Raw genomic sequence first — 27,028 nt, 5'->3', positions numbered from 1 at the left:
CTATTTTTCCCTCTCCCCGGTTTCTGGTAGCCACCATTCTACTTCCTGTCTCTATGAATTTGATTACTCTAGTGGAATCACAAGTACAAGTAAGGGAAATCATACAGTATTTTTTCCTTTGTGTCTGACTTGTTTCACTTAGCACAATGCCTTCAAGATTCATCCATGTGGTATCATGTGTCAAAATTTCCTCCCTTTTTAAGGCTCAATAATAATCCATTTATGTATCAATGTGTACCACATTTTGTTTATCCACTCATCTGTTGATGGACCCTTGGGTTGCTTCCACCTTTTGGCTGTTATGAATAATGCTGCAGTGAACACAAGCATACAAGTCTGTTTGTATCTCTATTTTCTTTTGGGTATATACCTAGGAGGGGCATTTCTGGGTCATATGGTAATTCTCTGTTTAACATTTTGAGGAACCATCAAACTGCTTTTGTTAGCAACTGTACCACCTTACATTCCCACTAGCAATTTATGGGGATTCAAATTTCTCTGTCCTCACTGATGTTTGTTATTTTCAGGTTTTTTTTTTTTTTTCTATAGCTAGTTTAATGTGTAAAGTAGCATCACATTATGGTTTTGATTTGCATTTACCTAATGACCAATGGTCAGAGAAGGCAATGGCACCCCACTCCAGTACTCTTGCCTGGAATATCCCATGGATGGAGGAGCCTGGTAGGCTGCAGTCCATGAGGTCGCTAAGAGTCGGACATGACTGAGCGACTTCACTTTCACGCGCTGGAGAAGGAAATGGCAACCCACTCCAGTGTTCTTGCCTGGAGAATCCCAGGGACAGGGGAGCCTGGTGGGCTGCCATCTATGGGGTAGCACAGAGTCGGACACGACTGAAGTGACTTAGCAGCAGCAATGACTAATGGTATTGAGACTCTTTTCAAGTGCTTATTGGCTATTTGTGCATTTTCTTTGGAGAAATGTCTACTTAAGTCCTTCGCCCATTTTCTAATTGGGTTGGTTGTGTTTTTTTTGTGGAATCTTAGAAATTCTTTATATACCCTGGAATGTCGAATCCTTATGCAGTATATGATTTGCAAATATTTTCTTCCGTTTTGTAGTGTTTTTTTCCTGTCATGATAGTGCTCTTTGATATACAAACATTCTTAACTTTGATGAAGTCTGATTTGCCTTTTTGTTGTTGTTGTCATTGCATATGCTTTTGGTGTCACATTTAGGAATCTACTGCCAAATCCAAATATGAAGGCTTACCCTTATGCTATCTTCTATTTTATGGTTTCAGTTTTTATATAATTACCCATGGTGGGTGGGTAACGGGTGTGTGTGTATGTGTAAAGTCTGTGTGTGTTTAAGGGGTGTGTGTATACGGGGTGTGTGTGTTACCCATGGTGGGTCAACTCTGTGTGTGTGTGTGTGTTACCCATGGTGGCTGGTAAAAGGTGTGTGTGTGTAAAGGGTATGTGTGTGTAAGGAGTGTGTGTGTACAGGGTGTATGTATATGGGGTGTGTGTGTATTACCCATGGTGGGTGGGTAAGGAGTGTGTGTGTGTGTATGGGGTGTGTATGTGTGTGTGTGTTACCCATGGTGGGTGGGTAAACTGTGTGTGTGTGTGTGTTACCCATGGTGGGTGGGTAAACTGTGTGTGTGTACGTGTGTGTAGGGATAACGGTTCTGATTTCTGCTTGAGTCTTCGCTTTGTTGAGCACTTAAAGCACTTCATATACTTTATACCACGGTGTTATCCTAATTTAACAAATAAGGGAAGATAGTTTCAAAGAAGTCTATTGAGGCTCAGAAGTTATATGATTTGCCCAAGTTAGACAACCAGTTAAGTAGCCATGTTGGTGCCCCTGGGGTTTTAGTAAAGTGCGACTCAACTGCACAGGAAAATAATGACAATTTGAGTAGTAAACAACGACTGTTGAGAGCCTGATTTCAAAGGATTCCAAACCAGTCTCTCTTTCACTACGACTCCCTACAACCTCACCCCATCTTCCGCCCACTCCAGCCTCTTAGCTTTAGGTCCCGGGGGGGGCAGCCCTTCCATTGGCTGTTGGTTACAGGGCCTCATGCTCATACGAGAGGAAGTAGCCAATCAATGTGGCTCATTTTCGCCCAGCCCGCCCGCGCTAGATCGCGTACTCGTTGCCCCTCCTGTGGCATTTCGGGAATTGTAGTCTAGTGACGCATTGCTGCCTATAGTGAAAGGAGGTCGAGAACTACTAGATCCAGCGACCCGAGCGCCGAGCGGTCCAGCTTTTAGGAGTATCCCTCCAACCATCTGGATCTGCAACCGGCATCCAGGAACAGGTGAGAGAGGTCGAGGGCTGGGGCCGGAGGCAGGGGTAGAAACTCGGTCTTACCTCTGTAGCGCAACTTTAAGGCACAGGAGGTCAAGTCTGTTGTGTCGGTGTTCCCCCGTTTGGGGAGTTGGTGGGACCGACTGGCTGACACCGTGGATGTGCAGAAACTCCCGAACTCTGCCATGTGCTGTCCTGGAATCCCAGTATAACTGCACCCTGCTTTGCTCTTCCGCTGCGAACCCTACCCACCCACCCAGTTTTGCTCCGAGGCTGTCAGCAGTCCTGGCTCTGTGAGGGTCCAGTCCCAGAACCCCAGACTACCTGTCCATAGTACCCAGGGGTTCTGCTTTCACATCTCAAAGCCTGCGCTCCCCTCTCCCTGCCTACCGAGGGAGACCTGGGTTCTAGATTTGGCGCTGCCACTCCCCGGGTATCCTCCTACCTCCTAGAGCCTCAGTTTGGCCTCTATAAAAGAAGGTGATTTAAAGATCCTCCCAGCCCCCGGTCCTGAGGTCCTTTACTCTGGATTCTTGTCTGTGCTCCAGAATTTGGAGGAAGAAAGCAAGAGTGTAGCAATTCCAGAGGCTCCCTGGTGGAGGCTTGACGGTTCCTCAACCGGGTAATGTTAGGTGGCTTTGAGTCCTAGCCTTCTTATTTTAAGTGTGATCAGCTGAGTCTCGGTTACCCAGCGGTACTTTTTATTCCCTGTGTTTCTTTCTGTAAGTGCCTTCCTGTTTAGCCCAGAAGAGAGTGGGGCATTCTGGGTACAGAGGTGAAAGGTTGGAGGGTGACTTGGGGAGCTGACAGCGGGCATCTGCCTCTGGTGCTTGCCCCTGCAGGGAGTGCTCAATGCCCCCTCCCTATGCCACCCCCCATGCTACCCCTGTCCCGCTGGCTGAGATCTGTGGGGGTCTTCTTGCTGCCGGCCCCCTGCTGGGTGCCCCAGGACAGGTTGCTGGGTCCCCTGCGGCGACCCACCCTGGGGCACAGGTGCCCAGTCCTGGGGGCCTGGCACAGTGCCCGCTGCTGGTGGCAAGCGTGGACAGAGGAGCCTCGGTGAGTTTGGCAGGGGTGAGGGGCTTTGGGGAGGGGAGCAGCTGATTAGGTTTCTGACTTGTCCTCCCTCTTGTCAGAGCATTTTACTCCTCCCTCAGAATGAATGGAGACCAGAAACTGGATGCTTACGCCCAAGAAAGGCAGAATTTCATCCAGCACTTCTCCCAGATTGTCAAGGTGCTGACTGAGGAGGACATTGGGCACCCAGAGACAGGAGATGCCATTACCCGACTCAAGGAGGTGAGGAATTTACAACTTGAGAGGGTGAACCTTTGCAATCTCTGTGCATGTGTGGGGTCTCTTTCTGGCTCTGGAGTGACTTTTGACAGATGTGGGAACAGACTTTTATCTGAGAGACTCTGGGTCCATTCTGGAGGGGGCGGAGCCCAGGCAGGTCCAATCAATCCAGCTATGTGGTTCTGGTAGGCTAGACATACTGCTTTGCATAGGTGTGGAGGGCCCTGGGGGTGAAGGCCTTGAACCGGGTAAGTCTTTGATTTTGTTGAGACAGGGAATTAGGTGTCCAGAAATCCTAAGGGGCCACCCTGTCAGGGACCTGGTAGGAGGGGAGGAGGCAGTCTTGAGGTGGGGCTGAGTGAAGCTAGTGTTCCATCAGAAACCCCTCCTCTTAGGCAGGAACTGTTTGTTGAGATAACCTAAGTTGCCTTATTCTTTTGGAGTATCTAGTAATTCTTTTTGTAAATGCTGTTTCATTTGTCTGAGGGAAACTAAGGAAAAGGAAGTCTGTACTGGGATGGAGATTAAAAAGGGAAGTCTCTTCCCAATGAATTCCATCTGGTTGACAACAGGGCAGCAGAAGGCAAAATGAGAAGCCCCAGCAGGAGGTGATGCCATTGAAGGAGTAGCGGATGGTCCCTACAACCTGAGTCCCCTCCAAGCTGTCCTTTGGTTAACTTGGGGAGGAGGGGGCTTGTCTTAGTTAAGTGAGAGGCTTTTTATTTGCAGATAGGCTGAACTGTGGAGGGGGCCTCAGAGGAGGTGGCTGAGAAAGGAGGAATGGGCTGTGAAGAGGAAGTTAGGAGAACTGGGGATGGGAGAGACCTGAGCTAGCCATTCCCTTGGTATGCACGAGCGTTTTCCCCGGGTTCAAGCCCTGTCTGGCTTTGGGAGCAGATTTTAATCTCCAGTATGGAGCCTTTCAGTGTTCTGAAGAAGACAATGCGGAGAGAGCCTGGGGACTGGGGAACTTCCAGCTGTGCTCCACAACTTGGAAGAAGCCGAGAGAGTAGTAGTTCAGAGGCTGCCTGGAGGAGGGGTTGGGATTGAGGACGATAAATTTAGGTTCCCTGGTCGCCAGTGGGCGAAAACAAGGAGAAATCTCAGAATAGCTGCTCCTGATACCTTGCCCCTCTGCTCTTTCCCCAGGTCCTGGAGTACAATGCCATTGGAGGCAAGTACAATCGGGGTTTGACGGTGGTGGTAACATTCCGGGAGCTTGTGGAGCCCAGGAAACAAGATGCTGACAGTCTCCAGCGGGCCCTGACGGTGGGCTGGTGTGTGGAACTGGTGAGAAGGATGGGGAATAGCAGGCAAAGACGAGGTTTACTAGAGTGGGGGTGCCCTGGGTGGGATGGGGTGGGACAGGAGGGATGGGCCTGAAACTCGGCTTCTCCACTGTTTCTGTGTCCCTGGTATGCTGGGACCAAACTTAGTGAATAAGGGTTAACAAATGTGGGGAGGCTCTTTTACCAGTAGGTACAGGTTTGACCTGTACTCTAGTGGTGGGCCTGCACCTTGGAACTGGCCATGAAGTTGTCAGCTTGCTCTTCTGAGCAGAGGACAGCCACGAAAGTGAGATAGTTCTTCTAGAAGATTATTCTATGGCAGAGATTGAAAACTGGAAGCCTATTGGTAGTTTTTGAAAATATTTTAAAATTAAGTTCCCTAAATCTAACAAAAGAAGAGATTTCACATGAAACCCCAGATGTCTTGTATCACATGAGAAATTGCTGGATATGCATCCAGAGTCCCATATAGCAACAGTTGGCCGAAGTTGAATTGAAGCCGCTTCCCCAAGACTGGAGATGGACTCTCTTGGGTGGGTCTGTCTCTGTTTTGCTCTAGTCTTCCTGTCTCCAAACTCAGTTGGCTCTTGAAGGTATATGGTTTGCTGACCTGGCCTAATGTCTCCATTTTAGGCTTCCCGGGGGACTAGGTTCTGGAGTTGGGGAGTGCTAGGCCCTGAGGAGTGGGGAGATGAGCCCAGGAAGGAAGATGCTGTGGGCTAGGTGAATGATGGGTGATCCTGGCCTGCGGAGAGGAGAGACTGGCCTGCGGGAGGGTGTGATGAGCTCAGCACTGGCCATGCTGCTCTTGGTGTGAGCAGATCATGTGGAGCTGTCTGTCCTGCAGGTGGTGGAATTTCCAACCTAGAGCTTGTAAGGGAGATGGGGCTATACAGTAGGGATTTGCCTCCAAGGGGGTAAAAGGATGATGGCCTCACTGAGGATGGGGCCCCGGTGACAGAGGTGCCCCTCTAGGGATCGGTGGTGCTGAGGAGCCCACAGCCACAGACAGCAGGCAAGGAGTGAAGGGCAGGAGGATAAGGGCAGAGCTGTGGGGGGCCCAGCAGTTCACCTGGTAAAATCAGTTGTTACTAACCTTAGCTGCACTGTGGGGTTGGGTTGGTTTGTTTTGACCAAACCGTGCTTCCTGTGGGATCTTAGTTTCCTGACGAGGGATGACCCTTGGTCCTGGCAGTGAAAATGCTGAGTCCTGGACTCAGTGGTTACTGGACTTCCAGGGAATTCCCATGTTTTCCTTAAATGCAGCTGTACTGTGACCATTTCCCCTAAGATCCCATTTGAGCAGTCCACCATTGTTTTGGATGATTTTTGTTATAATCTCTGCTTTTATCTTCCTTCCACTTCTACCACATCTCCTTCAGCCTCTTACTTTTCTATTTCAGCATTTACCTCCTAAAAACAAGGACATATGACTATATAACCACAATACCATTTTCACATCTGTCGTAGTCTGTTTGGGCTGCTATAACAAAATAAGGTGGTTGGATAACGTCACCGATTCAATGGACATGAACTTGGGCAAACTGTGAGAGGTAGTGAGGGACAAGGAAGCCTGGCGTGCTGCAATCCATGGGGCTGCAAAGAGTCGGACACGACCTAGCGACTGAACAACAAAATACCAGTGACTGGGTAACTTATAAACAACAGAAATTTCTCTCTTACAGCTCTGAAGGTTGGGATGTCCAAGATTAAGGCACCCACATGACTGGGTCTTACCAGGAGTCAGACTTCTCTTCCTGATTCATAGCCAGCATCTTCTTGCTATGTCCTCAAGTGGAAGGGGCAAGGGAGCTCTTGGAGGTCTCCTTTATAAGGGCACTAATCCCTTGCATGAGGCTTCCACCCTCATGATCTGAGCACCTCCCAAAGGGTCCACCTTCTAATACCATTATCTTTGAAGGTTAGGATTTCAACATAGGAATTTTGGGGGGAAGCATTCAAATCAGAGCAACAATCATGATAGTTAACATTGATATTATAATATTATCGAACATATATTCCATATTTAAATATTCATATTTCTTCCCCAATTGTCTACTATAAGGTGTTTTTTTATTTTTAAACATCTAGGATCCAAGCAGAAGTGATGCATTGCATTTGTTAGTTTTTCTTCAGTCTTTAGAAACTTCCTCCATCATAATGGACTTTTTTAAAGTCTAGGCCAATTATTTGATAGAGTGGCTCACAGCCCAGTCTGATTAGTATCTAGAGGAAATAGGCAGGGTAGACATTTTGGTAAGGATGCAGAATGGGTAATGTGGTGTGTTTCTCCTTACTTCCCACTGTAACGCATACCTGGGGAGATTACTAAAAAAACCCAACCCAGTACTGTGGTAAAATCCCTGTAGACTTAATGTGTTCCTAATAAATAGAAAGTGCAATTGAGGGGCAGAGGAGATTGAGCGAGGCCAAGGAATGAATGCCCTTCAGAGACCATCTTGGTTGAGTGGTGCTGGTTGAAACCAGCTGGCCCTTGTAGCCACTCAGGGGAGGCAGTGGGGCCGTGGCTTCAGGGACAATGCCACTCCACATGGACACATTGGAAATAAAGTGTGTGCCCCGCTGTGGAGAGCCTAGGCCCCACTCCAGGGCAAGGTCAGAGGGAAAGGTGCAGATGGAGGCCTCCTTCCCCGGGGACTTGGCCTGGAACAACAACAGCCCTGTCTGCACTCTACACAGCTGAGCTGGTGGGTAGTGGTGGGCACTTCCTCTGGGCCATGCAGATCCACTGGGACGCACACAGGGATCAGGGTGGGGTGAAGGTTTATAAACCGTGTCTTCAAGGAATTCCTATCCGTGGTTCAGTGGTTAGGGTGCAGCACTTTCACTACTGAAGTAGGGCCCAGATTCAGTCCCTGTTCGAGGAACTAAGATCCCACAAGCCATGTGGTGCAGCCAAAAAGAAAAAAAAAAACAACAACAAACCATGTCTTCACAAGCTGTTTGAGGGAGCCAGAATGTGTAGCCTGGCTGCTAGAAGTATCCCTGGGAGAAGTTACGGTGGTTCACTCTCGCATGTATTTCTTAGACAACATTTATGGACCAGCACTGTGCTGGGCTTTGCAAATGCCATGCAGTCAAATACCTCGTCCCTGCCTCAAGGTAGTTCACAGTCCTGCAGGGAGCCAGCATAGTCTGGTACTTTGCAGTAAGCTGGCACTCAGAAGAGGAAGCCCTTTGAAGATGTTTAAGAGCCATGGGTGAAAGTTGCCAGGAGTCAGACTTCAGTTCCACCCTATTAGACCTGGGCTCCAAAATAAGCTTCCTGAGGTGGGGTTTTGTTCCTGTTTGCTGGAGTGGGTAAGCAGTGTCCGGAGAGAATGCAGGAACTGGTCTTTCTTGTTCCTGAAGTTGTATAAAGTCACACTGCATAAAGAAATCTTGCTTGGAACCCTCCCCGAAGCTTTTGGCCAGGGAGGAGTACAGTATATGAAGATATTTCATCATCTCCCTGATACCAGGGATTGTCTGGAGATCTGTTATGTCTCTTACTCTGAAAACAAGGGAGTTTTTTGTCCCTTTTTATAGTTGGGAAGCCTGAGCCAAAGAAGTCATACAATTTTCCAAAGTCTTACAGCCTAGATTAAAAGTCCTCAGTGAACTTCCCTGGCAGTGCAGTGGTTGAGATTTCATGCTCTCAATGCAGGGGGCATGGGTTCAATCCCTGGTCGGGGAACTAGGATCCCACATGCCACACAATGTGGCCAAAAAAAAACAGTCCTTGGCCTCATCCTGACCTACCTTCCCTGTTCGGTGATTCTTAAAAGCAGCATCTCTGTTGCTGGTAGAAGGAACAATCATAAGGAGCCCTGGAACTCATTCCACTTTCCATCCTCCTAGCTCCAAGCCTTCTTCCTGGTGTCAGATGACATTATGGACTCATCCGTCACCCGGCGGGGGCAGACCTGCTGGTATCAGAAGGTGAGTAGGTGGGAAGGTAGCGGTGGGCATGGCAACAGACTACTGGGAAAGGGTCACATGGAGCCTATGGAGGAGGTGTTACAGGGTCTTGGTATGAGTCTAGGCCAGAAGTTGATTGCTTGTTTTTCTGTGTCCCTGACAGCCAGGCATAGGTTTGGATGCCATCAATGATGCTTTCCTTCTGGAATCATCCATCTACCGCCTGTTGAAGCTGTACTGTCGGGAGCAGCCCTATTACCTGGACCTGATCGAGCTCTTCCTGCAGGTGCGCTGCAGACTAGGGCTCCCACGTGGCCTTGGCCTCTATGGGACATTCTTGTCCAGATATGCCATGCTCACTGTCTTCTATGGGACTTTCTTGTTTTAGGCTGATACCCAGGTTTGCCTGGAAGGGGAAGTAATTGAGGGAGGGGGTTGGGGCAGGTGGTGGGGCAGCTTCCCTGTGTCTGTGTGATTGAAAGGAGTGGTAAAGGGCATGTGTGTGACTATGTGGGCCTTGAGTTTGGGAGCTCTCTCTTCCTCCTGTCTTTCTGACCACCCAATTATCAACTGCTATGGGATATAGGGCCCAAGATTTCAGAGTTCTCCCGCCCTGGAGAAAGCCCAGTTCACAGGCCATCTTCCTGCTCCTTAGAGTTCTTATCAAACTGAGATCGGGCAGACCTTGGACCTCATCACAGCCCCCCAGCACAACGTGGATCTTGGCAGATTCACAGAAAAGAGGTGAAGGACCATGGGAACCATATCTGGACAGTGAGAGGGAGGGCTGGGGGGGTGCATAACCCTTCTAAGGAGTTTCTCTTCTCCCTGCACTCAGGTATAAGTCTATTGTCAAGTACAAGACAGCTTTCTACTCCTTTTACCTTCCTGTAGCTGCTGCCATGTATATGGTGAGTGAGCCTCTTCATCCCTTGCTGCCCTGCTCATATGGGCCTTTCATTAAGGAGGCCACGGAGCAGACATGCCCCCACTGTGAATGGCTGACTGATCATGAGCAAGTTACTTAATCTTGCTGAGTCTGTTTCCTCAGCTATAAGATAAGGATAAAATCCCCACCCGTGGGACTAATTATAAAAAGAACCGAGTGGTTTACATGAAAGTGGACAGCCCATCTAGGGGGAACAATGAATTCTCCATCTGTGTACAGTAGTAGGAGTGGGGAGGAGATAATTCAGGCTGAGGGAGAAGACTAGATTCAAAGGCAATCAGTGGGATTAACTGTCTATGCTGACCTTCTCCAAGTTTCCTTTCCATAGTGAAAGAATTTGGAAATGGTAAAAAGATTAGGAAGCAGGATCAGAGCGACCCAGGGACTGAGCCTTGTGAGAGAAGAGTCTGAGGGCCTCCAAAATGGACTCACCTCTGCTGTGACTTGCAAGAAGACCCATAGCTAAAATCAGTGGGATAGAAGGTGAACCGTCAGCCAGGACTTCCTTTATCAGGGAAGCCAAGGATGTCTGAAAGGAGAGAAGACTTGGGGGGCTGTACTGGGGCAAGACCCTCTTCGTGGGAGGAAGCAGCCAGGAAGATGCAGGCACCTCTGATGTATGATTTGTTAACCCCCTTTTCACTGTAGGCGGGCATTAATGGGGAGAAGGAGCATGCCAATGCCAAGAAGATCCTGCTGGAGATGGGAGAGTTCTTTCAGATTCAGGTAGGAAGGCATGGGGCACTGGCAGGAAACAGGCTCCAGCTTTGCTCTTTCCCTGCCTTACAGCCTCTTCATTCCTCCTTTTCTGCACCCCCTCTGCCCAGGATGATTACCTTGATCTCTTTGGGGACCCCAGCGTGACGGGTAAGATCGGCACAGACATCCAGGACAACAAGTGCAGCTGGCTGGTGGTTCAGTGTCTGCAGCGGGCCTCTCCAGAGCAGCGCCAAATCCTACAGGTGCCCTAGGGTGTGCTGTGGACCCCCAAGCTGTGGAGTAGGGGAAAGAGCAGTGGTTTTTCAGTGGGGGTGATTTGCCACCCACCCACCCTGGCATTTGACAGTGTCAGGAGACTTTTTTTTGTCATCATAACTTGGTGTGTGTGTGTGTGCCTATGCCACTGGGATCCCTGGTGGGTAGAAGCCAGAGATGCTGCCAAATACCACACATACAGTAGCTTCCCACAAAGAGCTATCTGCCAGAAATTTCAAGTGGGCCAAGGGTTGAGAAACCCTGGGGTAGAGGAAGCTGAGGCCTGAACCCCACTGACTGAGCATTTGGTATGGCGGGGGTGGGGTGGGGTGGGGTGGGGGGGAGTGGGGAGTTCAAGATCTTAGCTACTCAGAGACCCTTGAAACTGGAGGCAGGAATGGAATGAATGAATGAATGGCATTGGAGAGGTTCTGGAATACCTGGATGGGGGGAGTGGAGGGGACCTAGAGGTGCTGGGGGAAGGCTAATAAGCCCGTTTTCCTACCCCCGACCCTTCAGGAGAACTATGGGCAGAAGGAGGCTGAGAAGGTGGCCCGGGTGAAGGCGCTCTACGAGGAGATGAATCTGTCGGCTGTGTACATGCAATACGAGGAAGACAGTTACAGCCACATTATGGGTCTCATCGAGCAGTATGCTGCGCCCCTGCCCCCAGCCATTTTCCTGGGGTTAGCACAAAAGATCTACAAGCGGAAAAAGTGACCTAAAGTCTGTGAAGGTGGGGAAGGGAGGCTTCTCAATAAATTAATGTCTAACCTGTGGTTCTTCCGTTTCTGCTTGTGTCAGCCAGGGGCGCAGCTTTGTCCAGAATGGGCAGGGTGGGGGCCAGTTGCATGGAAGCCGGAACCTGAGGCTTTGGTTTCAGGACCCCCTTGGGACTAAAAGGTCCCTGCAGTGGGACCTTAGGATGCATCAAAAGCCATTGAGCTGGGCCTGGGTGGGTGACACAGGCAAAAGCGTCAAGCGCTGGGGGCTGGGTCTGAGACTCGCCACGCCCATGCGTGAAGGGGCGCGGCTGCGCAGCGCTGGCGGGTTGTCCCAGCGCCCCTCCCCTCCAGTCTGTGCGGGCTGGGCGGGGACCGCAGCCGCGGAGCCCGACGCGGCTCCAGACGCCGGAGCGGCTGCAGGAAGACCCTGGTGAGGATGGCTTGGCCTGCGGGTGTGGATGGATGGATGGATTGGGGCTCGCGGGGTGGGGCAGGAGAGGGGAGCAGTAAAAAATGAATAGAGAAGGGGTGGGTTGGAGCTGCACCATACAGACAAGTGCAGAGAGAATGGGACAGACATGCTGGTGTTCGCAGCAGGGTGAAGGTGCACCGCGGCTGCAGGCTGGAGCCCGGAGCCCGGAGCCGAGGTCCGTGCCGGCCGGCCTGCCCGGTGGAGTTGACAGGCTGACGGATGCTCCTGCAGCTCGGTCCTTTTCCCCCACGCCTGCCCCTTTCCTGCTTCAACCAGCCGGACGCACCTCCCCCCACCCCATTTCAGATCATCTGGGCGGGGCCTCTCGACCCCTTCCCCTGGGAGTGAGGGGCAGGCAGATTGCAGCAGAGAGGACCCAGGGTCCCTTTTGGGCCCCATCCTTTTACAAGCCTCCGCACCTCCAAGGAGATCGAGGGCGCAGCCGCATTCTCTGACCCTCCCCGCCCCGTTCTCGGGGAGGGGGGGGGGGGTTTACATTCGACTCCACCTGCAAACACTGCAGCGGAAACTAATAGCCATTCGATGTCTATTTGCATCTCATTTAAATATTGCCCAAGGCGCCCTTCCACGCCTGCCCCAGCACCTAAGTCACCCTGGTGTTCTTCCCGCGGCCCGCACCCTCGCTGTCTGGGTTTCACTGTCCCTCTCTTCTAGGGCTGCATCTGCGGTTGCCAGGCAAGTGGATGTGAGAGGCCTGATCCTCCTCATTCCCTAGAGGCCATCCTGTCCCCGCCGGCACCATGCTGTCCCCTCAGAGGGCTTTACTCTGCAACCTCAACCACATCCACCTCCAGCATGTCTCTCTAGGCTTGCATTTGTCCCGCCGTCCGGAGCTCCGGGAGGGGCCCTTGAGCACATCCCCGCCCCCAGGGGACACTGGGGGCAAGGAGAGCCAGGGCCCCTGCAGTGGGACCTTGGTGGACGCCAACTCCAACAGCCCAGCCGTGCCCTGCCGATGTTGCCAGGAGCATGCGCCAGGCCTAGAAAACCGGCAGGACCTAGCACAGGAGGAGGAGGGGGCTGCCTCTCCCTCAGACCCCGGCTGTTCCTCCTCTCTCAGTTCCTGCTCAGATCTCAGCCCCGATGAGTCCCCCATCTCAGTCTACTCCAGGGACCTCCCTGGCAACGAGGATGTCCACCCTCAGCCCAGCATCGTTCCCCTGGAGCAAGGCTCCCCCCTGGCTTCTGCAGGCCCAGGCACCTGCTCCCCAGACAGCTTTTGTTGCTCTCCGGATTCCTGCTCTGAAGCTTCCTCTCCATCCGGTCCAGGCCTGGACTCCAATTGTAACGCCCTGACCACTGGCCAGGACCTCCCTTCCCCAGGGCTAGAGGAAGAGGAGGAGGCCGAGGAGCAGGACCTCCCTACCTCTGACCTCCCAGAGGTTGATGAGAAAATCGATGCTGGGAAAACCGAACCCAGTTGGAAAATCAACCCCATTTGGAAAATTGACAAAGAGACAACTGATGCTAGCTGGAAAATCACTGAGAACAATAACTCCGGTTGGAAAGTCAATGGGAATACTATTGAATGTTGGAAAACTGAACCTGGAAAATTCGACTCCAGTTGGAAAACCAATACAGGAATAACTGATTCTGGTTCGAAAACTGATGCAGGGAAAATTGATGGAGGATGGAGAAGTGACGTCAGCGAGGAGCCGGTGCCCCACCGGACAATCACGTCCTTCCACGAGCTGGCCCAGAAGCGCAAGCGGGGCCCAGGGCTGCCCCTCGTGCCGCAGGCCAAGAAAGACCGCAGTGACTGGCTCATCGTCTTCTCTCCGGACACCGAGCTGCCCCCCACAGGGTCGCTCGGCAGCTCCCAGGCGCCTCCCCGGGAAGTCACCACCTTCAAGGAACTCCGGTCCCGAAGCCGGGCTCCGCCCCCGCCAGTCCCGCCCCGAGACCCCCCAGCTGGCTGGGCATTGGTCCCACCTCGGCCCCCACCGCCACCCGTCCCTCCCCGGAGGAAGAAGAACCGACCTGGGCTGCAGCCTATAGCAGAGGGGCAGCCCGAGGAGGGCAGGGCGGGCAGCCCAGCTGTTGGTGAGGAGGCCCCAGCTTCAAAGGAGCCGGAGCAGCCAGGTCCTCAGGCTGGCACTGAAGGTAGGTGGCCATAGGAGGTGGCAAGAGGAGGGCTGGCCTTCGGCCTCCCCACACCTCCAAAGCTTCCGACCCGACCCCCTGTCTCCCCTCCATTCTGTGTGACCCATCCCACCCATCCTTCCCGTCCCCTGCTACCGGGAGCGCTCCGGGAAAGGGAAACTGGGTGGGTCCTTGGGTTACGGGACTAACTCTTTGCTCCCTCTTTCTCCCGCCCCTCCTTGCCTGGCTGCCCATCCCGCTGGCCTCCTTCCCCTCCGCATCTGCCCCGCCAATCCCGCCTGCAGCCGGTCCCCTCCTGCTCCCTCGGCCCCTGGTTTTTCGGTTCTCTGCTGACGGGCGCCCCCTGTTGCAGGGTGGGAGCGCGGCCGCAGCTGGGTCTCTGCTCCTGGCGCCTCTGGCCAGCTGGCCAGGCGCTGGGCTGCGGCTCCTGGGGGCACCGAGTACCCCGGAGGAGCAGCTGCTGCCCGTCCGCCTGTCCCCGGTGGGGGCCTATTCGCCTCCGGCTAGGGGGGACCTTCCCTGCCTGGCCAGCCCTGAGCTGGCACTGCTGCTGTCCCCGCTCTTTCCCAGAAGTAGCACCTTCCCCCCCGTGGCTTCCCCAACCCCGCCAGGTACCCGCCCCCCCGCTGCCACGGCCACCTCGTCCGCCGAAGGCCCCTCGCTGGACCAGGAGCCCACCGCCTCCGCCCAGGCTACGTAAGACGGATGGGGTCCAGCCCCGCGGGCCACGCCTCAGGCGGGGCTGCCCCGCCCACTTCAAAGCCCCACCCATCCTCGGCCAGACCTTTGCTTTAGATTTTTCCCGGGTTACCGCCCTTTGACCTGGGCGATTCCAAGATCATTGGTCCTGGGGAGTCTGGCCTTGCTAACTCCCCGTGCTGGGTGGTTTGCTGCTTTCCCAGCTGCGTGGCCGGGACATAGTGGATACAGGCTTAGCCGGCTTCCACACATAGCTTAAGGGGGTCCCAGCAAGTCCATTGTTAAGGACCTTGGGTCACACCCGCTGTGGAATTCCCTGGCCAGTGCAGTTCGAGCCAGACCCCTACCTTGTACGGGAAGGGTGAAGGGTGAAGTTCACTCAGGGGCCAAAGGGGATTCTGGTCACTCCTTCCCCTTGGGACCAGCCCCAGTGGGTTGCAGCGAGGGGCCCTCCGCCTAGCTGGCGCAGGACCCAGGTTTCCCCTTTCCGGCGCCTTCCAGCCTCCCAATCCTTGGGTCTGCTCTCCCTCCGTCTCTCCTCCCATTCCCGTCTGTCTGTCTTTCCATTGGTCCAGGCTCCCCACGTGCTCCCTGGGTCCCCGCGGACCTGACGTCCCCCCCCTCCCCCTCCCCCTCCCGCCAGGGTGTGGGGGGAGTGGCGGGCACAAGGCTGCCCCTCCCTCCCCTGCCCTGTCATCTCCCGCCTTTCAGGGCCCAGCCTGGCAGGCGGGAGGGAGGTGAGCACGGCTGCCCCACGCTGGGACTTCCGGGATCGAGGAGTGGGAGCTGGGCCGTGAGGAAGGGAAATGGAAACCGAGAAGTGGGGAGCAGGGCGGCAGTACTGAGATACGAGCAGGCTTCCACTCCGGGAGTTGCCCTGTGCTCCCCGCAGCCCTAGGCTCCCTTTCCCAAGACTTCAGGGGCTGGGGTGTCTAGACCCATAGGAGATGACCCTTGCGAAAGCCTGGAGTCCTTGGAGGGTGACCCCTGGTGTCAGTGCGTTCTTACTTTATCCCAGTCCGTAGTTCCTGGTCGTTCGCCGGCGTCCCCGGGGCCCAGCGACTGTGGATGGCAGAAGCCCAGAGTGGGACTGGCCAGCTGCAGGAGCAAAAAAAAGGTAGGACACCTTGACTTTTGACCCTTGGTTTGGAAATCAACTTCTCCTCACTTAGGGCCTCCTCTCTCAGGGTCAAATTGTGTGAACTGGCCTCTCCGAGTCCCTCGCGGTTTGCCTGGGGAGAAACAAGGGGCTTTGACGCTTCTTTCTCTTTCCCCGCCCCCCTCCCAGGTCTCCTGATAGCTGTTAGTGCTTCAGTGGATAAAATCATCTCGCACTTCGGGGCCGCCCGGAACTTGGTTCAGAAGGTGAAGTTGCCTGTAGGGAGGGTGTTGGGGGGTGAGGAGGGGCATGTAGCTCTGAGGGCGCAGGGGAAGGCTGGAGGTATCCCTGGACCCATGCCCATTGCGCCGCCTCCAGGCCCAGTTGGGGGATAGCCGTCTGAGCCCAGACGTGGGGCACCTGGTGCTGACCACCCTCTGTCCTGCCCTCCATGCCCTGGTGGCCGACGGGCTGAAGCCTTTCCGGAAAGACCTCATCACCGGGCAGCGGCGGAGCAGCCCCTGGAGTGTGGTGGAGGCGTCTGTGAAGCCAGGTGAAGGGGGCGAGTGTGGGACTGGGCGGAGGGCAGGGCTGGGGGCTGGCTGACAGCGCCCTGTGTCCTCAGGCTCCAGCACTCGTTCCCTCGGCACCCTGTATAGCCAGGTCAGCCGTCTGGCCCCGCTGAGAAGCAGCCGTAGCCGCTTCCACGCCTTCATCCTGGGCCTCCTCAAGTGAGTGGCCTTCTTTCTGGTGTCCCTCCCACAGCCTGGGGACTGCAAGGGTGTCCTGGGTGGGACATATGGTGGGTGTCCCATGTCCCCAGAGAAGGCCTTCCCTGTCCTAGTCTTATTTCCCATCCTCCACCCACAGGGGGCTGGTGTCCCTGACTTCTATTCCCTCCTCTCTCCCCCAGCACTAAGCAGCTGGAGCTGTGGTTTTCCAGTCTCCAGGAAGATGCAGGTCAGAGGCTCAAATGGGAGAGGATGGGCTTGCTAGACTAGGGGAAGTGGGAAAAGGGATCTCTTCTGATGGTTCCTCCTGATGCCAGAATGCTCTTGATCCAGATCTCCAATCTTACTACTCTTCTGTTTGGAACTTTTTTTGAGAAATTAATTTATTATTTATTTGGTTGCATTGGGTGTTCATTGTTTTGTGCTGCTTTCTCTAGTTACAGCAAGCGGGGGCTATGCTTCATTGCTGTGAGTGGGCTTCTCGTGGTGGCTTCTCTTGTTGCAGAGCACAGGCTCTAGGGTGCTTGGGCTTTAGTAGTTGCGACACATGGGTTTATCTACCTCGTGGCATGTGGAATCTTCCCAGACCGGGGATGGAACCTGTGTCCCCTGCATTGGCAGGTGGATTCTTACCTACTGCACCACCAGGAATGTCCTGCTTAGAACTCTTTTAAGGAGTCTTATTAATAGGAGGAATGACCCTAATCCTCACTATAACCTCCAAAGACTTGGTTATCTGGCCTTTGCCTTCAGGTCTGGGGCTTTCCCTGGTCAACAGTCTCCTTTTCAGTTCTTCCTGCCCCAGAGCCCTCCTTTTGCTGTGCCTCCTCCTTGAGTAGGGCTTCCTGCTCCTCCTGCCCCCTCATTAACTTTCATTCATCCTTTGGGTCCTTCTTCAGTGAGGCTCCATCCCCATTCCCTACCCCACTCACCCATTTTGCTCCCATGGCCCTCAAGTCCTCCTCTTTGTTACTTATATACTTGCCACTGGGCATCCCAAGTGGCACTAGAGGTAAAGAATCTGCCTGCCAATGCAGGAGACCCAGGAGATGATTTGATCCCTGGGTTGGGAAGATCCCCTGCAGGAGGGGACAACAGTCCACTCCAGTATTTTTGCCTGGAGAATCATGGACAGAGGAGCCTGGCGGGCTATGGTCCATGGAGTTGCAAAGGGGCACGACTGAATCGATGCAGCCTGCATGCTTACTTGTTGCCACACCCCTCTCTAGGCGGTGGTTCCACAGCAGGGATGTGGCAGCCCTGTATCCTGCTGAGTCCCCCTCTCTCTGCCCCAGTGCCCAGTTAGAGCGAGGCCCAGGAGGGTGTTTGTTGACTGGCCAGCTGAAGCCCTTGGACGAGGCCCAGAGCAGGGGCTGATGTTAGCCTGCTCTTTCCCAGGCCTGCTGTCCCTCCTGTACCTGCCCACTGGTTTCTTCTCCCTGGCCCGGGCTGGCTGCCCCTCCTTGTCCACGGAGCTGCTGCTCCTGCTGCAGCCATTGTCGGTGCTCACCTTCCACCTGGACCTGCTCTTTGAACACCACCACCACCTGCCCCTGGGACCGCCTCAGGCCCCACCGCCCCCAGGCTCGCCTCCAGCCCTGCAGCAGACTGTGCAAGCTGTGCTGCACTGGGGGGGTCGGCTGGCCCAGAGCCTCCGGGGGGCTTCTGGGGAGGCCCCTCCAGGCCCTTCGGCCCCCTCAAGCTCTCCCAGCCCCTGCAGCTGGTGGGAGCAGCTGACTCAGGCCTCCCGGGTCTATGCGTCTGGCAGCACCGAGGGCTTGCCTCTTCCCCGGTGGGGATCCAGGCTCACCCGGCCTGCAGCTGAGGCCGCACCGGAGAGGTCCCTGCACACGGAGGAAGCAGCACCAGGCCGAGGTGTGTGGCTGGGGAGACTGTTTGGAGTGCCTGGGGGCCTCGCAGAAACTGAGAGTGGAGCCCCAAAGTCCAGGTAATGGGGTCCCTGGCCCCCTCCATGACCTCTGACCCCATCTCAGAGCCCTCAGTCAGCCCAATTTGTTTGTTTTTGGTGCACTGGGTGCTGGCAGGATCCTGACCAGGGATTGCGCTCAGGCCCTGGCAATGAAGGCAGAGTCCTAGCCTTTGGACCACCAGGGAACTCCCTCAGTCACTCTTAGTTTGAAACTCAGTAGGGATCCTTTAGGTCTGAGGTTGACAGCCTGGCTTTTCTACAGCCATGATGGTTATATTCTCAAGTCATGAACTTTTTAACAGTTATTAAATACCTGCATGATATTGTCCATTTTTCCTCTTGGCTCTCAAAGCCAAAAGTACTTTCTGGCTCTTTAGAAAAAAGGGAAATATTTGCGGACTCCTGCTCCAGGGTTTGACCATTGGTGGCCCCTTAATGGCTTCAGGTACTCTTTAGTGACCCTCTGGAGCTAAGCCTGCTGGTTCCGTAGGTCCCTTTGTGGCTTTTGGTGTGGTAGACCTTCATTGTCACCTCCCTAATCACCTTAAAGGTAACTGTGTCCCATGCCGGCCACTCTGCCCTCAGCAGTGACCAACTCCTGACCTCTTGAACCGCAGTTGGGTCCCTCAGCCTCTCCCTCCCTCCAAAGTCCCAGATACTTGGTTCTTTTTATGGAGGTGGGGTGACCTCTGTGATCCTGCATCCTTTCCTCCAGGAGACCATCCAGCTGGTTGCCCCCGACAGTGAGTGTGTTGGCTCTGGTGAAGCGGGCGGCACCTCCTGAGGCTCCATCTCCTAAGGAGCTTGAGGTCTCAGAACCCAGCACGGTGCAGACCCACAGGTAAGGAGGGGCAGGGAGAACGCACTGGTGTGCACATGTTATGTTCCATATGTGGGTTTTTCTGTCTTCACAATGTGGATGGGAGGTGATGTAAGGTCAGACAGTGCTTGGTTTGCATTGCATCTTTGCTGTTTATTATTACTGTGATACTAGTTTCTCTGAACCTTTAGTTTCTTTTTCTGTAAAAAGATACTTTATATTTTTCTTATGGTTGTTGTGAAGACTAAACCTGATTTTATAAAGGCATTAGTCACATAAAACGTGTCCAGTTACCGGTCAGTTTTATTACTGTGCGAGTGTACAAATGAACGCGTGTGTGTCCCCTGGGGGACTGGGCTTCCCTTTAGTGGGGCCTTCTAATTTTCACCAGGGGCTGGTCATCTTTAGGGTCTGGCTTCTTTTAGGTTCTCAATCCATTGAATTTGGCTTCTTCTTTTTTTTTTTTTTTGGCTGTTCTGGGTCTTCGTTGCTGCTCGGGCTTTTCTCTAGTTGTGGCAAGCTGGGGCTACTCTCTAGTTGTGGTGCACAGGCTTCTCAGCACCCTGGCTTCTCTTGTTGTGGAGCACGGGCTCTAGGATGCAACAGCTTCAGTAGTTGTGACTCCTGGGCTCTAGAGCACAGGCTCAAAAGTTGTGGTGCATGGGCTTAGCTGCTCCGTGGCATGAGGGATCTCCTCGGATCAGGGATGGAAAGCATCAAAAAGGATGCATTGGCAGGGGGACTCTTTACCACTGAGTCACCAGGGAAACCCCTGAATCAGGTTTCTTGATCTTCCATTCAAGTACTTTTCAAGTACATACTATGTGCTTAGCATTATACTGGAGGAGGGAATGCAAAGGGAAACCTGTTGGAATCTCTGCCCTCAAGAAGCTTGTAGTCCAGTGGGGATACCAGTTAATAAATGAGCACTTACAATTTTGTGTGCTAAAGACTCTGGGAAAGGAAGATAGTCCTTTGAAGCCATACAGACAGGGCTTCTTCCCCAGGTCTGGGGAGTCAGAGAAGCCTAGTGATGGTGCGGGCTATGCATCTCGCAGAAGGAACAGGATGCAAAGGTGAAGTCAAAGTGTGGTAAGTGAGGAACTATGAGTACATGATTGGTTGTGGCTGGAGTGAAGGATCCTGGCAGTGGTGATGGGGAGGTCAGAGGTGTCAGTAGACCAGTGAAGGAAGCTGGGTATCACTCCAAGGCAGTGGGAGCCATTAAAGGGTCTTACGCCCAGGGATGATAAGTTTTAGAAGCATCTCTACTGCTGTGTGGAGAATGGAGAGGGTGGTCAGGATTCAGGCAGACCAGTTAGATTATATGCCAGTGGTCCAGAGAGTATAGAGGCCTAAACTAAGACAGTGACAGTGAAGTTGAAGATAAATGGAGTGGTGGGAGAAACCAACATCAAACAGGTTTTGGTGATTGATTGGATGTAGAGACTGAGATCCCTTGTTTTTTTACTGGGAATAACTGTATAGGTGATGCCATTTACCACTATAGGGGACCTAAGAGGAGGGACTAGTTTGGAAAGTTAAGATGAGTCATTTAGTTTGTGTAAGTTGAATATGAAGCACCAGAGAAGTGCCAATTACAATAAGGAGCGAAAGAGTGGGTCTGGAGCTTAGGAGAGGGCTGGGGCCCCAAACAAATCAACATGTTGAAGAGACGTGGTCCCCATGTCTCTCCCAGAGCCCAGCTGATGTCTACTGAGCTGAATCAGCAGAGACATACATACCGAAGAGGTGGGGAGGTGAGGCTGGCGACAGGCACCCCCACCTCACTTCATCCCAGCATCTCCCTCTGGCTCCTCACAGGGCAGTCCGGGCTCTCTGTGACCACACTGCTGCAGGACCTGACCAGCTGAGCTTCCAGCGAGGGGAAGTGCTGCGTGTCATCGCCACTGTGGATGAGGACTGGCTCCGCTGTGGGAGGGATGGAGCGGAGGGGCTGGTACCCGTGGGGTATACCTCCCTTGTTCTCTAGGCCTAGCACCTTTTCCTTTCCTGCACCTCTCTCTCCCTCTGTCACCTGGGAATGGAATGGCCTGTGAATACTCACCCATGTATACTGACTGTCCCCAAAGTACTTTCCCTGTCTGCAAAATGACACTTTCCTCCCATAGCCATTTCTGCTAATATCTAAAATAAACTTTCTTTCTTCCCTCCTGTACCCATCTATAAGGTGAAATCTGCTCTTCCAACATATATAAAAAGGAATTTCCCTCCATGCCATCTCTTTCCTCTTTCCAATCTGTATTCTGCAAAATGGAAATCTAGCCCCCCCTCTATCTTCTTCCTCCATAAGTGGACTGCACCTCTATATATGCCTCAGTTCCCAAGACTTGAAGGGCCTCTATAGTCTTCTTCCTGTGTATGGAACCTTCCCCCACCTCACCCATCCCACGTTGCCTGTATTTATGATGTACTCATGCTGGACTAGGTGCTGAAGTCTGGACACCCCTGGTGGGGGAGCCTGTGGTGTTGGTCTGTCTCCTTCCTCCTTTGTCCCAATAAAGAGTGGGAGTTGAATGTGTCTGTCACTGTGGGTTTCAGGACATAGGCTATTGGGGAGGGGAGGGAGGCTGTGTCATGGGGAACCCAAGGGAGATGCTTCCTTCCTAGCTGGGTCTAGTTCTGCTCCTTGAAAGGTAGCCCCTGATTGGTGCCTGACTCACTGAAGCGCATCTCCAGTCTGAGACTTGATTGCTTTGCTTAGACTGATATAGTAGGAGGCTGAGTAGATATGGGAGAGCTGGGAAGACAGTCCCTGAAATTGTACTTACAAGCTTCATAGCTGAGGTGATGGGAAAGATTAAAGGTGTTAAAAAGGGACACTTTTTTCCCCTCTATTTAATATCGCCATTCTGCGGTGATATAATTTTAGGAAAAAGCATAATAACTTGATGTCTATTACTTTCTTAGGAGTTAATGAGTTTCCTTTCAGTCTTCTGAAATGAGAATAGCTAAATGCTCTAGAGCCTGGAGGATGGGGGTAGAAATCACTACAAATGATTGCCTACAGGAGAATTACTAAAAGGTTAGAAGAATAGAAAGCTATAATCAGTCAATAGGAAGGCTAGGGGGCAGCTGAGAACTGGTGAAACTGAGGTGAAACAGAAGAAAAACATTTTAAACTTTCCTTCATCTTTGCAAACTTGGTTAAAAGCACAATGGGCTGCTGTTAGGAGAAAGGACTTGAGAAAATAAGAGCTGACGCTTTGGAAATACTCAGGGGTAGGGTTGGTTAGACTCAGCTGTGTCATACTTTTTGCCATTTTCCAAGATTTAATGTTTCCTATTCCTGGCCATTTACGATATTCATCTGCTCCTTGCTTTAATTTTGCTTTTTGTGTTTGGCGGTCCTCTCATCTTTAGACCTCAGTTTCCATTTCAGGTGTTTTCTAGGGTGATGTTTTTCAAACTGGATTCTGACTGCCTCTGAGAATTCCTAGTTGTTCAATATATTCTTAAGAGTGGGAGTACTCAAGTTTATGAAGCTTCTTCAATTGCAAACTACTACTGCAAAAGAAGTTTTATTTATTTATTTTTTTTTAGAAGTTTTATTTTTATAATGTTTTAAGTTATAAGACAGTAGATATGGAAGACTATGACTTTGGGACCAGTATTTCTTAAAGTGAGATCTTTGGTGTATGTGGTGGGGTGGGCATGATTCTAAAGTTTCAGAAACCCTTTTCTTGTACACAGCTTTCATTTCCTATGATTCAACCTGCCCTCTCCTTTTTTCTGACTCTTATCCCTATGTGCTTGGTTTTATAGTGGGTAATCCTCAAAAGTGGGAGGAGTCCTAGAACAATATTGTCAGAGCATCAATGAGACCTGGTGATATTGGCAGCTGGAGCCTAATGGTTATCAGGTAACAGAGCATCTTGAGATAGGACACAGATTGATATAAAATTAGTTCTATGCTATTATCATTATATATTATCCAAACAGAATAGCTTTACGTAGATGTTAAAGGGATATTAAAGGTTAAATAAAGATGAAAGAAACCTTAAATTAACTGCTGCGGTGTTGTTTTTGCAGCCATGGAGAGACTGTTTATGTAATAGTGGGATAAACCCAAAGTTCTTGCAGGAGTAGAGACTGAGCTCTTGTAGTCAACTGTCTTAAGGCTTCTGAGCAACTGTATTCTAGATGAACTCAAAGATTAAATGTCTGATTCCTGTCTAGGACAAGAGTTTGTTAGGTCTTTCAGTTGGCAGGAATAGATTTATCTTCCTTATTAGGGGCAGGCTTTGGCTATTTCTGACAACTTTGCTATTTGCGGATGAGCTTAAAAGATTTTGGAGTTCTGGCTCCAACACTAGTTCTAGATGATCTGGCAAGTTTACTTAACCTTCCTGAGCTTCAGTTTTTACTTCTATGAAAACGGGAATAATAACTACAGGGGACTATTATGAGGATTAACTAGCTATAAGATCTTGGGTGAGTTACTTAACCTCTCTGTTGCTCCAGTTTCCTCATCTGTAAAATTTGGTTTTGGTACCTACCAAAAGGGCTGTTATGAAGATGAAATCAATGAATACATGTACATTGCTTACAATGGAAACAGTCTAACATAGTGGCCTAGAAAATGTAGTCTAAACTTACTGCCAACCTTAGAGGTTGTTAATGAGCAGTAGATTCTGTGTGTTACAAGGGGTGCAGGTGTAACTGATTATTATGTTGATTGGTTAGGCTTGGCCCAGACCAAAAAGGCTGTAAGTGCTGAGGAAAAGGTTTTATCCAACAGTCAACAGTGGTTGGAGTGCCCATGTGGGGCCTAGGATGCTGCTGTGGTTTCAAGCAGATCTCTTTGGAAACAGGATGAAGAAGATCCTGGGAATATAAATGGAGGATAGGAAAGAGGAAAAAAATAGCAAGCTCACCACTCTGTAGTTAGGAAAAGTTTTTTCCATTTAATACTAGACTTTCAAGGATTGAGATGCAAGCTTTTTATGCAATTACATCCAATGTTAAAATTGGTAATACATAATTTACAAAGATTAACATCAAAACAATCATCTATTTAGATATGCTTTTGTAAAAAGGAAATATATTAGCAGCATTTATATTTTCCGCAATCACACAGCCTACAGACATGCAGACTAACTCTGTATCTATTTGCAGTGATGTAGTGCTTTGCCCCGCATTTCAAACACCAAAACCCACCTGGCAGCTAGGGGGTTCTTTTGTTATTATAAAATAACCGAAAAATAAAAAAAGGCATTAATTTCTACACCAGTAAGAAAAAACAAGTTTTTGCACTTACCTAACATTTGATTGTCTAAAAAACATTTCAGTTTTTAGTCTTTCAACAAAAGAAAGATAAAATGACAGAGCGTAGTGTCTTTTGCTTCTGTTCTCGCATTTTACAAAGTTTTTTTTTTAATTTTTTCTTTTTTTGAGACTTTTTTAAAATTTTAGTGTTTAACACTATTAAAGGAAATATTGAATTTTAATCTCTTTCTTGTCATTTTCCTGCTTTGACTAAAAGGAGACCCCCAAAGTGCCCCTATTCCCACCTCCCTCCCACCCGGCTCCCTGCAATGAAAACCAAAAGAAACCACTCAATCGGGCTTGGACATGCGATTTTCCCAGCTCCACACGTGAGTATCTTATACCCAGGTCTCTTAGTAATGTACAGTGCTTCTCTACAGTAAGAAAATACTCCAAACTATTTTCTTAATTCTCTTTTTTCTTTAATAAAATATTTATTCTGCTTTTTCTCTGTTCAAGGGGATCTTTGGCATCCCCTGTCTCTTTTACTTTTTTTTTTCCCTCAAGATTGACACAGAAAGGAGAAAAAGAAAAATTCAATGGAATGGAAGGTGGTCAATGTTTCTACCTAAACAAGTCAGAGCGTCGTCATCCTAAGAGGAAATGTACAATTAGGACAGCATTGGTCCAATATTAGAAAAAGTAATGGGGAAATGTTTAACTATTGTATTGCTTACTAATCACGCAGCAGATATATATATATATATATATACATACATATATATATACAACACACAACTTGGCACATTTAAAAACCATCTTTTCTCTTATAAGAACATCTAAAACATATATGCATATGTATGTCTGAGAAGACAACAAAGCAAAGCTTTTTAAGTTTTATTTTTAAAGAGACAATTTATCTGGTAACTCCTGGTCAAGTGAATGGGAAGGAAGGTGACACCCTGGATATCCCTCCTGAAGATGAAGTCATCAGGAAGGTGAAGGAAGATGGGACTAGGGGCAGGGAGGACACACTGTCTCTTTAAGAGATGGACATTGAAAACTGTACAAGTAAAACAAGAAGTAGTGTTTTCAATTGATAATCTACACTCACAACAAATACTCTGATAGTTGAATACTGCTCAACAGTTTATGTAGTGACTTTTGTTGGGGGGTGGTTAGAGTTCATTTTTACGCAGGTTTTAAAATGAATTTTCTTTGAAATGAGTCTCCATTCGCACAGCACAGCAGACACACAAGAACCACAGCGCATAAACATCACGTGTGCTGGCGGGGCCTGGCCTTCTCGTTAGAAAAAAATATGGTCGGCAGGTTATGAAGGTGAAAACAAAAATAATTACAATAAGGACTGTGCCCTTCTGACCCCATGGGGGCCTTCCCTATTCCATGATTCCATTTGTGATAGTAGAGGTAGGGAGGGGGCAGCAGTTACAAGTGCTTTGAGTTGTCAACTCACATTTTACTTTGACCTGGTTGGGGAAAAGAGGCGAGAGAAACTTTTCCTAGTCAGGGATCTGGAACAAGGCCCAGCTACTGTTTGTGTTTTAGGTCTCTAGGGGTAGCTCTTGGAGCCTATAGAGGACAGACAGGGTAGGGGTGGGGATCCTGGCCCTGTCCCTTTGGAGTCTGAGTTATACCTGGGTATAGGAAGCAGCTTCTTAGCAGTGCCTGCAAGATCAGAGGATGACACAGAGAAACCCAAGCTGAGGGGAGGGGCAAGTGCTATAAAGTACCAAAAGATTCTGGTCATCCCCAATGTGCTCTGCCCTCCACCCTACATTATTAACCCTCAGGGTGAAGCAATGGAGAGGAAAACAAGTTAAGCTGAACTGTCTGGACAGACCCCCTTCCTCTTCCTCTCCACTAGCTCCAAGGTTTACTAAGTACCTAATGTCAACGACATGGCCCCATTCCCCTTGCTGGACGGACCCTTCCCACCCCTGTCTGCACTCAGAGAACAGGAGGCAGGACTGTAGGCTCCACTGGATCCCAGATGCTTGATGTTCTCATTCTTTGAGGTTCACTTCCGAAAGCTGTTTTCTGGGATAAACAAAGTACGCCTTCGAAGTTTTCTGCCTGATCCTTCTTCCAGCAAGTAGGTCACATCGATGGCTGAAAACAGAACCAAGGAGGCTCATCAAACTCTACCCTCCCACTCCTTATTCCAGATTTGAGCTCTCAGGAAATCACAGGAGTTCAATGGATTCTTTGCCAACCCACCAGCAATTTAGGCCTTTCTCCAGGCCAAACTGAAATAAGCTACCCTCCAGTGAGGAGATCCTTTCACCTCCCAGTTTCATTCCCAAGAGGAATTTAAGAACAGGCCATTGAAAAAACCAGGCCCATGAAAAAACTGTGCCATTTAAAGAATATCTTCCATTCTAGGCAAATAATCAGAAGTTGCTCTTTTTCATTCCCTCTCTGCTAATATCGCATTTATCTTAAACCCTAGGTAGGAGCCTGATTTT

General features: G+C 50.8%; 3 protein-coding genes across 10 annotated transcripts in view; 2 read left to right on the top strand and 1 right to left on the bottom strand.

The window, feature by feature from the left end:
- Positions 1-2,160: 2,160 nt before the first annotated feature.
- Positions 2,161-11,489, top strand: FDPS (farnesyl diphosphate synthase). 3 transcript variants are annotated; one of them, XM_043454423.1, is made up of 10 exons: positions 2,161-2,290; positions 3,417-3,579; positions 4,726-4,866; positions 8,727-8,807; positions 8,950-9,072; positions 9,442-9,530; positions 9,625-9,697; positions 10,384-10,461; positions 10,563-10,697; positions 11,230-11,489. In XM_043454423.1, exons 2-10 carry the CDS (start codon positions 3,439-3,441, stop codon positions 11,428-11,430), a joined length of 1,062 nt encoding a protein of 353 aa, XP_043310358.1. In that variant the 5' UTR covers positions 2,161-2,290; positions 3,417-3,438; the 3' UTR covers positions 11,431-11,489. The 3 variants fall into 3 exon arrangements, with proteins under 3 accessions (XP_043310358.1, XP_043310365.1, XP_043310349.1); XM_043454430.1 differs by having other exon boundaries at positions 2,190-2,290; positions 3,438-3,579; XM_043454414.1 differs by lacking the exon at positions 2,161-2,290 and adding an exon at positions 2,297-3,339.
- A 1,179-nt stretch (positions 11,490-12,668) lies between these two features.
- On the top strand, positions 12,669-21,848 carry RUSC1 (RUN and SH3 domain containing 1). Its single transcript, XM_043454400.1, is given in 11 exon segments — positions 12,669-14,031; positions 14,316-14,626; positions 14,628-14,727; positions 15,749-15,847; positions 16,019-16,095; positions 16,208-16,382; positions 16,455-16,560; positions 16,743-16,789; positions 17,959-18,508; positions 19,206-19,331; positions 21,135-21,848. Coding segments are annotated over 11 exon segments (3,123 nt in total). The 3' UTR covers positions 21,304-21,848.
- Positions 21,849-24,213: 2,365 nt separating this feature from the next.
- Positions 24,214-27,028, bottom strand: part of ASH1L (ASH1 like histone lysine methyltransferase) — a 201,023-nt gene continuing 198,208 nt past the window's right edge. For all 6 annotated transcript variants that reach the window (XM_043454370.1, XM_043454369.1, XM_043454361.1 and 3 more), the window contains one exon: positions 24,214-26,672. In XM_043454370.1, coding sequence (XP_043310305.1) covers positions 26,581-26,672 — 92 coding nt within the window. In that variant the 3' untranslated portion in view covers positions 24,214-26,580. The remainder of the gene's footprint in view (positions 26,673-27,028) is intronic.

Source organism: Cervus canadensis, chromosome 2, assembly GCF_019320065.1.
Source record: "Cervus canadensis isolate Bull #8, Minnesota chromosome 2, ASM1932006v1, whole genome shotgun sequence".
NCBI classification, from domain to species: Eukaryota; Metazoa; Chordata; class Mammalia; order Artiodactyla; family Cervidae; genus Cervus; species Cervus canadensis.
Note: the sequence above shows the minus strand (reverse complement) of the source record. Positions and strands in the feature narration are given on the sequence as shown.